The sequence below is a fragment of the Cynocephalus volans genome, chromosome 9 (genome assembly GCF_027409185.1).
Source record: "Cynocephalus volans isolate mCynVol1 chromosome 9, mCynVol1.pri, whole genome shotgun sequence".
In the NCBI taxonomy this organism is placed as follows: Eukaryota; Metazoa; Chordata; class Mammalia; order Dermoptera; family Cynocephalidae; genus Cynocephalus; species Cynocephalus volans.
The window spans coordinates 65,744,355-65,757,808 of NC_084468.1; the positions used below are offsets into that span (position 1 = coordinate 65,744,355).

Consider the following 13,454-nt stretch of genomic DNA (forward strand, 5'->3'; position numbering starts at 1 on the left):
CTCCTTTGATTTAATGTTTATTGACTGACTGCTAAGAATCCTGTGTACCAGTTTCCCTTGCTTCACACAAGACCATTTTTGAAATATATGTATTTTTTGAAAATCATCATCTGTCTTGGGAAGCCCTTCGGTTTCTTTCTTTTACATTTTAAAAAGTTATTTCAGATTAAAATGACGTTAATCCAGCCTCTTGATTAACCTCTTCACTTTTTAGATGAGTAAAGGTTTAGGGAGGAGAAGTGACTTACATAGGGTCATATACAGCAAGTTCATAACAAAGTCAGGGCAAGAACCCAAGTCTCCTGATGCCTGGTCTAGTATTATTCTGATGTGCTTAACACATGAAATTTTATTGGCTTCAGGGGAGTGATTTTTCATTTATATTACATAAGCTAATTTATTATTTCATAGAAATGGGAAAGGTAGGTTTTTAGCCACAAGGCCAAATATGAGTTGGAATAACTTACAGCTGTTATCTTCACCATATCAGAATGAATTCTTGGATCCCAAAAAAGTGTTTCTACACTGCAGTAAAGTCCCCCCCCGCCTCGGCCTTAGAGTTCATGAGTTTTCAGCATGAAATGCCTCATAGATCACCTCACTCTTTTGCCAAAAATAAAGCACAGCATCTCTCCTGACTCTGACCTTCTATAGTAGTGTAATCCTCCTTTCCACATTCGTCCCTTAGTATTGCAGTCTGAGGGACACCCACGTTTTCCCTTTGGCTTTGTCAATTCTTTGTTTTATAAGAACAGGATGTTTAAAGTTGAAGTCATTGACTTGAAAAATGAGAAACTATTTTGGAGAGCATTTTGTTCTCAGAATAGCGTTAACACTGAGGGAGCTGCTAATTTTTATGTAGTTCTTACCAAGAAATTAATATTATTATTTACCCAGCATCAGGGTATGACACAGAATTTCAAAATCCCAAGAGAGCTTTTTATCATACATCCACACATAGTCCTTTGGGAAATGGAAAGGATTTGGTGCTCCCATTTTTTTTTTTTTTTTGGTGATTATTTTATTGAAAATTTATTGATTATTAAAAGTGATTTTAAGATTTTTTATTTATTATTTATTATTGAATCATAATTGATTATAGATATTTTTGGGATTCAATGTTGACATATGTTGATCAAATCAATATTGTTACAAATTGTACTTATTCTTTATGCTCCTTGTCCAATCTCTCCCTCTCCCCCTCTCCCTCCCCCCTCCCACCTCTGATAACCCTAGATTTCTTCTCTCCCTCTGAAGGAGTAATGGTTACTCTGTTGATTTGTTGCCTAGATGATCTGTCCAGGTGCTGCCATTTTTATGTACAGATAAGTAGAGGCCAAGAAAGACCAAGGCAACTCCCTGTGTTTTATGTTCATAAAGCATGAAATGCTAACATGTAGGATGTCTAGGTGAAGGTTATGTGAGAACTTTGTATACTAATTTTGCAACATTTCCATGTAAGTCTGAAATTATGTCAAATTAAGAAGTAAAATATTAATTAAGCAGAGAATTGCAGTGATTAATAAAAGAAATAAGCAGTAAAATCATCTTTCTAGTATTTACTTGGTTGATTTTTGGTCTCTGAGGGTACAGCAGTCTCTGCTTGCAAATCCACAAGTCACTTCAGTGAGGAGACTGGGCTGAGAATGCTGCTAATGGTGGGGGGTCCCTCTCCTGTGTCTCCCCAGGCGCAGTGAACTGGCAGGTCGACCTCACTCGTGGCACACAACCAAATGTGGGGAGAGCCAAACCGATGCCAGCATGATGCAGATATCTCAGGGCACGATAGGCCCTCCTTGGCACCAAAGCTACCATTCCAGGTAAGTGGCCACAACTGAAACCAAGGGGTTTCTTTCTTTCAAATGTCATATTCCTGGAAAAGAATATTTTCTTTGTTTTGAAAACATTTTCTCACACTCATCCCAAGTATTAAATCTCTCCACTACTTTCCTCATTCTCTTAAAATGCCTAACATGTGTACGAGTCATCTTCATATTGTGAGCTAGATTGGCACTAAGGGAGGCCAGAACTCTTTTGAGCACTGGCTGATCATTCGAGGTATTTATGGCGTCCACCAGTTCTCAGTCAGACATTTCTCAATTACACATTATAATACTATAGTAGAAAAATTGACAGTCTTCTTCCCTCAATGCTTAAGTGTCCTTTCTCTTTGAGGTAAAATTGTGTCTGTGTTTTATATGAATAATTTTATTCAGGTATTTGAACTCCCAAATTGGTTTTTCTCTCTCTGTTAAGGCAATTTACCCAGCTTAGCTCCAACAATAGCAAGAACTAATATATTTAGGACTGCTCAGTGCATATGTTATCTCATGTAATCTTTCATATACTTCTTTAAAACGGATATGGTATTACTAACCCCATTTTATAGAACAGGAAATTGAAGCTTGGAAATATTAATTTGCTCAAAACCAAGTAACTAGTCAGTACCTGAGTCAAGACAAACGTCAGCCAGGTTTCAGAGCTGTTGCATGTAACCACGAGCTTATACTTCCTTAGTTTTAGTCACTGTCGTATCGGTCAAGGTTTTGTCAAGAAAAAGCAGAGCAACCATGAGAGTTATAGGAGAAGGGATTTATTGTAGCAATCAGACCTTATACAGTGAGAAGAACTGGGGAGAAGGAAGCCAAACCTAGCCACCTAGACATATTAAAAAGAGAATTAAGTCAAGACTCCCTTACTACAGTACAGATTTGGGACCCACACAAACTGGAATCTATCTTCTGATCCCCGGGAGTCGGACTCCATATCTTATTACTTTGGGGAAAAGGGAATGGTCACGGGAATAAGGGTCACTTCAAGCCCTTACATACAATTGAAATGCAAGTAAGTGCTGGTGTGTGTGTGTGTGTGTGTGTGTTATGGGGTGGGGGAGAGGCAGGCAGCTTCTAGAAGGATTACTTAACTAACAGATGGGGCTATGCATTTGGCAAGGCTTGGATAATGCTCATGTCTGGGCAAGTCAAGGTCCAAATCCTAGACTTCTCACTGGGGGACAGTGGCTTATGGAACTGAACAGGACAGACTTCTCCTAGCATATTAGGGTAGGCATCAGCCCACAGGAAGAGAGAATTTCCTGGTTATCCTCCTTGTTACAGATACTCACTCCTCTTCCTTGCCCATGTCCCTCCCAGTCACCCTAAAATAATTTATTCTCACCATCCGAGCCATCTGTTCTCTGAGAGGAGTTTCCATAGTAGTATTTCCCCCTGCCATCTCCCCACTCCCGCAACCCTGCACACACACAAAGGCACACTTCTTTTTCCTTATAAGCATGGAGCTGTTGTGGGCCTTTAGAAGGTAAGATATGGGGAGCCTAACAGTTTGAAGGAAGAACAGCACAGTGGTAAGGTACTTGGGTTTTTGTCAGACCCAGGTTTAAATCTCAACTTCACCACCTACAGTGTTAGCTTGAGCAAATCATTTCACTTCTTTGATCCTGGCTTCCTTTTCTGTAAGACGAAATTAATAGTAATGTCATTGGATCATTGTGAGGATTAAATAAAACAACATCTGTGCAGTTCCTGGTTCATAATAAGCATTCAACAACAGGCAACTAATTATAATAACCAGGCTGAAGACTTAGAAGTACAGTGAAGCCTGGTAAAGAACTTGAAGGTTAATCGCACAAACCAACACACGCTTATAAATGCAAGTTTGTATTAACAGAGTGCCTTGAACAGTAGGGTCCTTTGGAGCCTCCTAACCCTTAACTTTATGAAGCCCTAAATCTGAAGTCATACTGTAACCTAAAAAATGTGCTGGCCTTAAGGCAGAAATAAGACTACTGCAGTCAGTGCTTAGAATAACTGCTTACAGTGCCTATGGTGAGCTCCAACAGGCCTCAGGGGTGGAGTTGGCATCAGATATTCTGAAGGCTGTGCTTCTCTGCCTCCTCGTTCCTCCTACCCATCCCAGCCCCCGGGGGGGGTTAGGCAGGTGGATCTGCCCTTGTGCTGTACCTACTACCCCGCCCCTCTGATTCAGGCTTCCAAATAGCTCCTCCTGACACAATGACTGTCAGCACAAAAGCACTGTGTGGGGACAGAAGAAGAAAGGAAAGCTCAGATCACCCAAAACGCTACACAGTCTGTATTTTCTTCTGCCCCAGCACAGAGCATTCTGTGATCCGTTCATTCCATGCCTCAGGCTTGCAGCTCTGACAGGGCTTATCCCAACTCTTAGTGCCACGCGTGGGTTCTGGCGTTGGCAGCTGCAGACGGAGAAGCGCTCCAGGTGTGTTCCTGAGGAGCACAGTGGCATCTAGTGGTCTAGTGCACCAAGTCAATTGGTTGTATCTCTCTGACAGCCTTAGTTTAGTTCCAGAAACCCAATCTCAGTCCTAAATGTCTGTTTTTCATTAAAAGCAAGAATATGAGGGAGCGGGAGGCTGGGGGAGGGACAGAAGTGAGGCAAGAGGGAGACAGAAGTACAAAGAGTCTGAAAAATATATATTTTTTTTATTGAACATAATTGATTATATAATATTTGTGGGGTACAGAGTTTGACTATCAGTACTTGTACACAATGTGTGGTGATCAGATCAGGATAATTAGGAACTTCACCATTCGTTACAAATGTAGTCATTCTTTGTGTCCATTAGCCAATTTCTCGCTGATCCCTCTCCCCCTCCCCCTTTCCCATCTTTAGTAGCCACAGTACTGTTCTCTCTGAAGATGTAGTTTTCATTTTCTCTTATACCGCACTCTAACCAACTGAGCTACCCAGTCAGCCCTGAAGGTGTAATTTTGAATTGTCTGCAAGCTGGGCTGGATTTGGAATTTCACTGAAATTTTATTTGACCTGCTTTCTCTCAGGCCTTTGTCACTGCCCTACAGAAATCTCACATATTGGTTCTAAAGTATTAAAGTACTTTAAAATAGATTTTGAAAAGTCGTATACTCCAGCCCCTTAAAAAGAAATAACAGTATCAAAATACCAAAGTACCAGTACTTTCTCAATGATTCATTCATTCAGCAAATATGTATGAGTACCCACTGTGTCTTGGAGGATTTCTAGGTATTGGGAGTAGTACAGTGATGAACAAGACATAGAAAGCTTCTATCCTGCAATACTTGTTTTCCAAAGTGTATTCCATGGAATAATAATCCATTAGATGCTCCCGGAAAAGTTTCTAGGGTCAAATAAGTTTAGAAAGCACTGCCTATTTTCCTTCTAGAACAGCACATAAATAATAGTTTATTAAAGACTCTGAAGTCTTGCAGTAAATAATATTGTTTAACTTATTGAGCCCATTATTATCTAAACCTATTTAACCAGCTAAGGAATTAGTATTCTGTGAGTATACTTTAGGAAATGTTTTCATACATTTGTTTTGTGCTCTTTCCTATGTTTTAATTATTTAAAAGTTACTTTTAACAAACATTTTGTTATGTGTGCTTCTGTTCTTTAAACATAGATACAATTAGTCTATTTCATATAACCAAAGGGGTATGATGTAATGTCAAGTAGTGGTAAGTGCTATGAAGAAAATAAAGCTGAGTAACAGGGACTAAGAAAAGAAGAGATGCTATTTAGTTAGTTCCAGGAAGCTCTCTTGGAAGCAGAGACTTGAATAAAGGAAGGGAGGCAAGCCAGGTGAAGAGCATTCCAGGTGGTGGGAGCAACGAGTACAAAGGCCTGAGAGCCTGAAATGGGAATATACTTCATGGGTTTGAGTTACAGTAAAGAGGCCATTATGCTGGAGTGCAGTGAGAATGAAGGAGAGCAGTAGAAAATGAGGTTGGAGAAGTAGCCAAACCACGGTAAGGACTTTGACCCACTCAAGATACACTCCTCTTGAAAGTAAGGCTGCCTTTCTGTGTGTTGGAACTGTTGTAGGATTAAAGACCTTCATTCCAAGTTGTTCTTACCCACCATTAAAAGTGCCATCTTAGAAGCAGAAATGGCAAAGGTAATCAAAATTAATATTTCCAAACAGTGGTGGAAGAACTTGTTCCTAGAGGGTGATATCAGGGCCCATATTCCCCAGGCAGCTTGGGAGTGGGAATTCCGTGGGTAGGAGGGAGAGCAGCTCACAAAGGCCTCTCATGATGCTTTCCAGCTGAAGTTTGCTACAGGAAGGAACCACTGTACCCTTGCTCTGGTCTGGCTAGAGATACATGTAACAGTGATTTCATATTTCTAGACACCATCTATATTTTGAGATATGTTAGTGATGATATTTTTCCCACTCAATAGTGTTTCAGTTAACCATCATTTTATTCATTTTGATTTATGTGTGTGTGTGTGTGTGTTCCTAAGTTAGATTTGAATTATCCTTTCAGTGAAAGACTGCTATAATTCTCAGCAGTTGAGAGGAGGATTAAGTAGTGTCTACTACCTGCACAGGATTGGTAAGGGAAACAGCCCTTATGGGATCTACTGCTTCCATCTCCCCTGGAAGTATTAGCTCTGAATCTTCTGTTAGAGGAGATAAAAGGAAACATAGTGGATCATATCGGATTATCCTCAACTGAGCTATTGTGCTTTTTAAATATAACCTCTTCATTTAGAGGGGAATTGGGAAACTGGGGGGAAGGGTATGTGTGTAAAATCTGGCTACGACACATGCCATGCCATTGAATGCCAGGTTTGTTTTCCCTGATCTGGCTAGCTTGGGAGCTATTTCCATCCCTTCTCCCATGAGTATATTACCTGTCCCTCCCAAAGCAGGATGATCCATTCAATAAAATGACTTTCTCTGACAGAGAAAATTCACATTCTTGAGGCGAGTTACTGAAAATGTAGTTGTCTTTTCCTTTAATTCCAGCATGAGTTTTGACTCAGAATATGGTTCTTCTAGTCTCTTGACATATTCTCTGGAGATATTGCAACCATAAAGCATTATTACATATGCCAATAAGACACTACAGTTCTAGATCTTTCATAAGATCTAGAAATATAATAATTTTAATAGTGCTTAAATGCCTATTCACTTAAAAACGGAAAGTCTTAGGTGACTAAGAACTCTTAGTGATTTACCCTTCTTTAGAGAACAGTGAGTCACAAACATTTGAAATATGGCGATTGCTCTTTTATTTTTGAACCACTTATTCCTTCCAATATGGCGTTCCCATATACAAAAAAAGATCAGAAAGATCATGGAGAAAAGAATTACAAGATAATAGGAATCTTCCCATGAACTTTTTTTTTTTTTAAGATGACCAGTAAGGGGATCTTAACCCTTGACTTGGTGTTGTCAGCACCACGCCAACCAGCCATCCCTATATAGGGATCCAAACCCGTGGCCTTGGTGTTACCAGCACCACACTCTTCCAAGTGAGCCATGGGCCAGCCCCCCCCCATGAACTTTTTGAAGAGCGGTTGTGTGTGTTGTATGTCTGTGTAGATACACACTATTTTTTAGAGCAGTTTTAGGTTTACAGCAAAATTGAACAGAAAATACAGAGATTTCCCATATACTCCCTGTTCTCCCACACATGGATATCCTCCCCTGTTAACAACATCCCACACTATAGTAGTACATTTGTTACAATTGATGGACCTACACTGACACATCATTATCTCCCAAAGTCCATATTTTACATTAGAGTTCACTGTTGGTATTGTACATTCTATGGGTTTGGACAAATTTATAATACATGTATCCACCATAATAGTATCATACAGAGTAGTTTCACTGCCCTATAAATCCTCTATGCTGTGCCCATTCTTTCCTACCTCCCCCTAAGCCCAGGCAACCACCAATCTTTCAACTGTCTCCATAGTTTTGCCTTTTCCAGAATATCATATAGTTGGCTTTTTTCATTTAGTAATATTCATTTAAGTTTCCTCCATATCATTTCATGACTTGATAGCTCATTTCTTCTTAGTGCTGAATAATATTCCATTGTCTGGGTATACTACAGTTTATTCACTTACCGTAGAACAATTTGGTTGCTTCCAAGTTTTGACAGTTATGAATAACGCTGCTATAAACATCTATGTGCAGGTTTTTGTGTGAACCTAAGTTTGCAACTCCTTTGGGTAAATACCAAGGATTGTATGGTAAGAGTATGTTTAGTTTTCTGAAAACTGCCAGTGTCTTCCAAAGTGGCTGTATCACTTTGCATTCCCGCCAGCATTGAGTGAGAGTTGCTGTTGCTCTCATCCTCACCAGCAATTGGTGTTGTCAGAGTTCTGGATTTGGGCCATTGTAATAGATGCATAGTGGTATCTCATTGTGGTTTTAATTTGCAGTTCCCTGATGACATATGAGGAGGAGCATCTTTTCATATGCTTATTAGCCATCTGTGTATGTTCTTTGGCGTCATTAAGGTCTTTGGCCTATTTTTTTATCAGGGTGTTTGTTTTCTTACTGTTGAGTTTTTAAAGTTCTTTTTTTTAATATATTTTGAGTTTATAATTAAAGCTAATTATAAGTAATTTTGTTTTGAGGCAACTTTCTGGGGTGTGCAATTCCAGGATTGATATCTTCCCCGTTTTCCCCAGCCAGGCTCCAAAACCACCTGGAGGAGCTTGTTAATGAGAAAGTCTTACTCTCCTAAATGTACAAGGAGGCTTTGCTCAGGCTTTGGGAAGTCACCCATATGTGATGGAATCCCAGCACTCAAGAGCCTTCCAGGATTCAGATTTCTATAGCTTTCCTGTCCTTCCCTCTCTCCATCTCGCTCTCTCATCAGTTTTTTCTGATTCTAATTCTCTGTATTTTTCTTATTCAGCTTATGTTTAGCTTTCTCACCACAAACAAATTGTCCCTAGTACAGTTGAAATTCCAGGAAGATTGCCAGGGTGTAGCCTTCAATTCCATAAAAAGGAAAGATATTAACTAAAAACATATACATGTGCACACAGTCTCCCTCACCCGTTCATGAGCCTATTCTCTTACTAAGTTTTTCTCCTCCTTCCCACAAACAGCTCCAACAGACACAACATTTCAGTCTTGGTCACTCGTCCTCCTCTTCCTGTCTTCTTTCTTCTCCATCCTCTCTCATTTCTTGGCACATGCAGAATGTCTTTTCCAGCCTGTAGCAGATCACATCAATGCACTACCTGTGTCCAAAGGCCACATGGCTTCCTCTGTGCTCCCCGTTCCTCTCCTTGCAAGCCTGGGTGATTAATTAGAGGCACATAGGTTACAGTGTTGGGCAGTTACTCCTAATGACGACACACAGGAAGGCTTAGCAAGGCCCAAATATGGCCCTTTTCACCCACCCTTCCAAAAACCAAACATCTTGCACAAGAGTACATTTATAAGCTGCATCTTGTGCCTGTAAGCCTACTAAATGATACCAGCTCAGTAGTGCTGACTGCTTTGTCTCTCTGTCTTCCAGCTCCTCTACAAGTGACCTCTCCAACTATGACCATGCTTATCTGAGGCAGAGCCCTGACCACTGCAGCTCCCAGGGAAGCATGGAGAGCCTGGAGCCCAGTGGGGGATACCCGTCCTGCCATCTTCTTTCTCCTGCCAAGTCCACCAGCAGCATTGACCAGCTCAGCCACTTGCATAACAAGAGAGACTCAGCTTATAGCTCTTTCTCCACCAGTTCTAGCATCCTAGAGTATCCACCCCCTGGCATCTCTAGCCGGGAGCATTCAGGCTCCATGGACACTACTTCCGCTCGAGGTGGCCTCCTAGAAGGGATGAGGCAGGCAGACATTCGCTATGTCAAGACAGTCTATGATACCCGGAGGGGAGTTTCAGCAGAGTATGAGGTGAACTCTTCAGCCCTGCTTCTTCAAGGTAGGGAGGCCCGAGCATCAGCAGGTGGTCAAGGCTATGACAAATGGTATAATGTTGCTCGGGGCAAGGGAGCGCCACCCCCATTCTGGAGCCAGCAGTGCCCCAGTTCCTTGGAGACTGCAACTGACAACCTGCCTCCTAAGGCCAGTGCACCCCTGCCTCCAGCTCGCAGCGACAGTTACGCAGCTTTTCGGCACTGCGAGCGGCCCAGCTCCTGGTCTAGCCTTGATCAGAAACGGTTCTGCCGGCCTCAGGTGAACTCCTCAGGCTCCCTGAAATCTTCATTCAAAGAGGAGCAGCTGCATACAGTACTAGAGAAGAGTCCGGAGAACAGCCCCCCAGTGAAGCCCAAGCATAATTATATGCAGAAGGCCCAACCTGGCCAACCTCTGCTGCCAACTGGCATCTACCCTGTACCTTCCCTGGAACCACACTTCGCCCACGTGCCCCAGTCTTCCGTGAGCAGTAACGGTACACTCTACCCTGCACTGGCCAAGGAGAGTGGATACACAGCCCCTCGGGGAGCTTGCAACAAGATGGCTACCTCTGATGAGAATGGGAACCAAAATGGATCTAGCAGGCCTGGGTTTGCCTTCTACCAGCCCCCAGAACATGACTCACTGTCCCCAGTGGAGAGGAAACCAGAAACTACAGCCAAGTGTGTCCCCTACAAAGTCCATTTTTCTTCAGTGCCTGAAAACGAAGAGGATACCTCCCTAAGGAGACATCTCATACCTTCCCAAGGCAACAGCCCACATCCCAGTGAGAGAAAGAGCACCCACAACAGCAGTCCATGTTCTAATCACCACAGCCTCCAATACCCTCAGGCTCAGGTCTGGCACGTGGGTGAAGACAAGCAATCTTCCAGGCCCTCAGAGCCCTGGGAGGATGTTTTCCAGGAAGACCATAATGCCAACCTCCAGCGGAGGATGGAGAGAGAAGGACTAACCCAGGGCGTGTCAAGCAACTTTGGCAAGACCAAGTCAGCTTTCTCATCTCTCCAGAACATTCCCGAGAGCCTAAGAAGACAAGGCAGCCTGGAGCTGGGAGCCCAGGAGGGCTACCTGGGTGGCAGGCCCACCTGTTCAGCCAACACCAAGATGGAGGACCCTGGAAGGAAAGCCATGCCTGACCACAGGAGCCATCCAGACAGGCCAGTTTCCTATCCAAGACCCAATGGTAGAAGCCATGCCTCCACCGCTATCCACGGTTCAGACCTAGGGTATGAAGAGCCGCCCACCCCGCTGTACCAGCAGACATCCAGTCTGGGCCGGAGGAGGCTGAGCTCAGGCAGCACCTCGGCTTTGCAAGGCTTCCAGTACGGGAAGCTCCACTGCTCGGTGCTGGAGAAGGTTTCGAAGATCGAGCAGCGAGAGCAAGGGATCCAGAGACCGCCCAGTGTGGGCAGCTTCAGCTGTGGCCATAACTACAGGCCCAACAAGATGGTCCCAACTTCCGACGTTTCTGGGAATGACTTGGAGGAGACAAAAGCCAATATCCGTTTCTCCGAGTCTGCTGAACCCCTAGGCAATGGGGAGCAGCACTTCAAAAACGGGGAGCCAACGGTGGAAGAGGTTTCCTGGCAGCCACGTGGTCAGCAGCTCAGGAGGGGTGTCGATGGCGGCCGTGGCCCCCCACTCAGAGGCAGTGAGCCCCCGAGGCCGGACGCTCGCCTCTTCCGCAGCCAGAGCACCTTCCAGCTCTTCAGCGAGGCCAAGAAGGAGGCCGCGTGGCAGGACGACAGGCCCGGCACGCCCGAGTCGCCCCTACTGGACGCGCCGTTTAGCCGCGCCTACCGGAACAGCATCAAGGACGCGCAGTCCCGCGTCCTGGGGGCCACCTCCTTTCGACGCCGGGACCTGGAGCCGGGCGCACCCGCGGCGTCGAGACCCTGGCGGCCGCGGCCCTCCTCGGCCCATGTGGCGCTGCCGAGCCCTGAGGCGCCGGCGCAGGCCTCCGCCTCCCCGCACACGCCTCGGGAGCGGCACAGCGTGAGCCCGGCAGAGGGCGACTCTGCCCGGCCCGCGCCCGCCGCCCGGAGAGGCGCGCGCCGGCGACTGACCCCCGAGCAGAAGAAGCGCTCTTACTCGGAGCCCGAGAAGATGAACGAGGTGGGGATGTCGGAGGAGGCCGAGCCTGCGCCCTTGGGCCCGCCCAGGAGGGGCCTGCGTTTTCCGGAGAGCACCGTGGCGGACCGGCGCCGCATCTTTGAGCGCGACGGCAAGACCTGCTCCACGCTCAGCCTGTCGGGGCCCGAGCTGAAGCAGTTCCAGCAGAGCGCCCTCGCCGACTACATTCAGCGCAAGACCGGCAAGCGGCCCGCCGCCGGCCCCCAGGAGCCCGGGCCCCTGCGCGAGCGCGCCCAGAGCGCCTACCTCCAGCCCAGCCCCTCGGCGCCCGAAGGCCCCGGCCTCGCTGCGGCCTACAGCCTGAGCTCGCTGCGGGATCCGAGCCTGCAGCCCCGCAGAGAGGCCGCCCTCCTGCCGGCTGCGGCCACAGAGCCCTCACGGGGCCCCCGGGATCGCAGCAGCTCCTTCGCTGGCAGCCGCCTCCACGGCGAACGGCGACGCGGAGACCCCCAGACCCCGAGGGAGTTGCTGGGTGGAGCTAACAGTGGACCAAGGGGCACCCAAAGGGTGGACAGGACCCCTAGGGAGCCATCTTCCTGGGGGGCTGTGACTGGGAAGTCTATGTCGGCCGAAGACCTTCTGGAGCGCTCGGACGTCCTGGCTGTCCCCGTCCACGTGAGGTCCAGGTCATCTCCCATTGCGGACAAGAAGCGCCAGGTACGTGCAGCCAGTGGGGCTTGGCTTAGGACTGTCCCTTTGGCCCTGGAAGCTCTCCTGCGACTCCTCTAACCTCTTTTCTCCCTCCTTGCTCAGTTTTCCTTTTAAATGCAGAAAAGTAGCACTCGTTTTAATAGGGATTCTTTCTTGGTGCTCCTACCTGGTTTCCTTGTTAGATATATATATAATATAGTTTCATAGATAGATATCACCGCATTTTAAGAAGTTATCCATTTCTCAATGCAAGAATACAAGGTTAGGAAAAATTAAGGATTTTATTTATTTTTGCTTTTTTTTTTCTTTCATTGAATAGAAGCTGTGTCTGAGTATTTTAAATACTTTAGCTTTGCACCCTCGGTTTCTTTTGCATCTACAAAATAGCAAGAATTATTGACATTGATAGGCATTGGTTGTTGAATTCCTGGCCCTTTACATTTATTACCTCATATAAGCCTCAACGATAATCCTATCCAGTAAATTGCCCATCTGAAACCCATGTCTCTGACTCTTTCTGTGCACTATCCTGCTGTGGTAGGAAAATCACAGACATTGAAAATCTCACATAAAGGGATTTTATAATAAAGGCTCCAAACTAAGGAAAGATTATGAAGTGTTTTCCACCCGAAATTTCAAGCAAAACTAGGAATTATTATTATTATTAGTTTTCCTAATTCTTAGCCCATCCTGAGGCTCCACTTCCACTGGAGGTCAGTGGCCTGCTTCATGGTTCCCTTCCCACCTAAGAAGATACAGTATTAGGAATTCACATATGTGTTAGCACAGGGGAGAAAGAACAGCCCTCCATTGCCCCTGCTCAGATCTGCTGTTTTCCTCTAGAGAAGTCAGACATTTAGCAAGCATTTGTAGAGCATATGCTCTATGAAAAATGCTGTGTTTCAGGGGTGAGGGAAACACAAAGGAAGAAAATAACGGTTCATACCTTC

At 45.3% G+C, this 13,454-nt stretch overlaps 1 protein-coding gene across 1 annotated transcript in view; it reads left to right on the forward strand.

Moving 5' to 3' along the window:
* SHROOM3 (shroom family member 3) overlaps positions 1–13,454 on the forward strand; it is a 284,376-nt gene that overhangs the window by 245,278 nt on the left and 25,644 nt on the right. The window contains exons 4-5 of the mRNA XM_063108523.1: positions 1,689–1,820; positions 9,315–12,510. Of these exons, the coding sequence (XP_062964593.1) occupies positions 1,689–1,820; positions 9,315–12,510 (3,328 nt within the window). The remainder of the gene's footprint in view (positions 1–1,688; positions 1,821–9,314; positions 12,511–13,454) is intronic.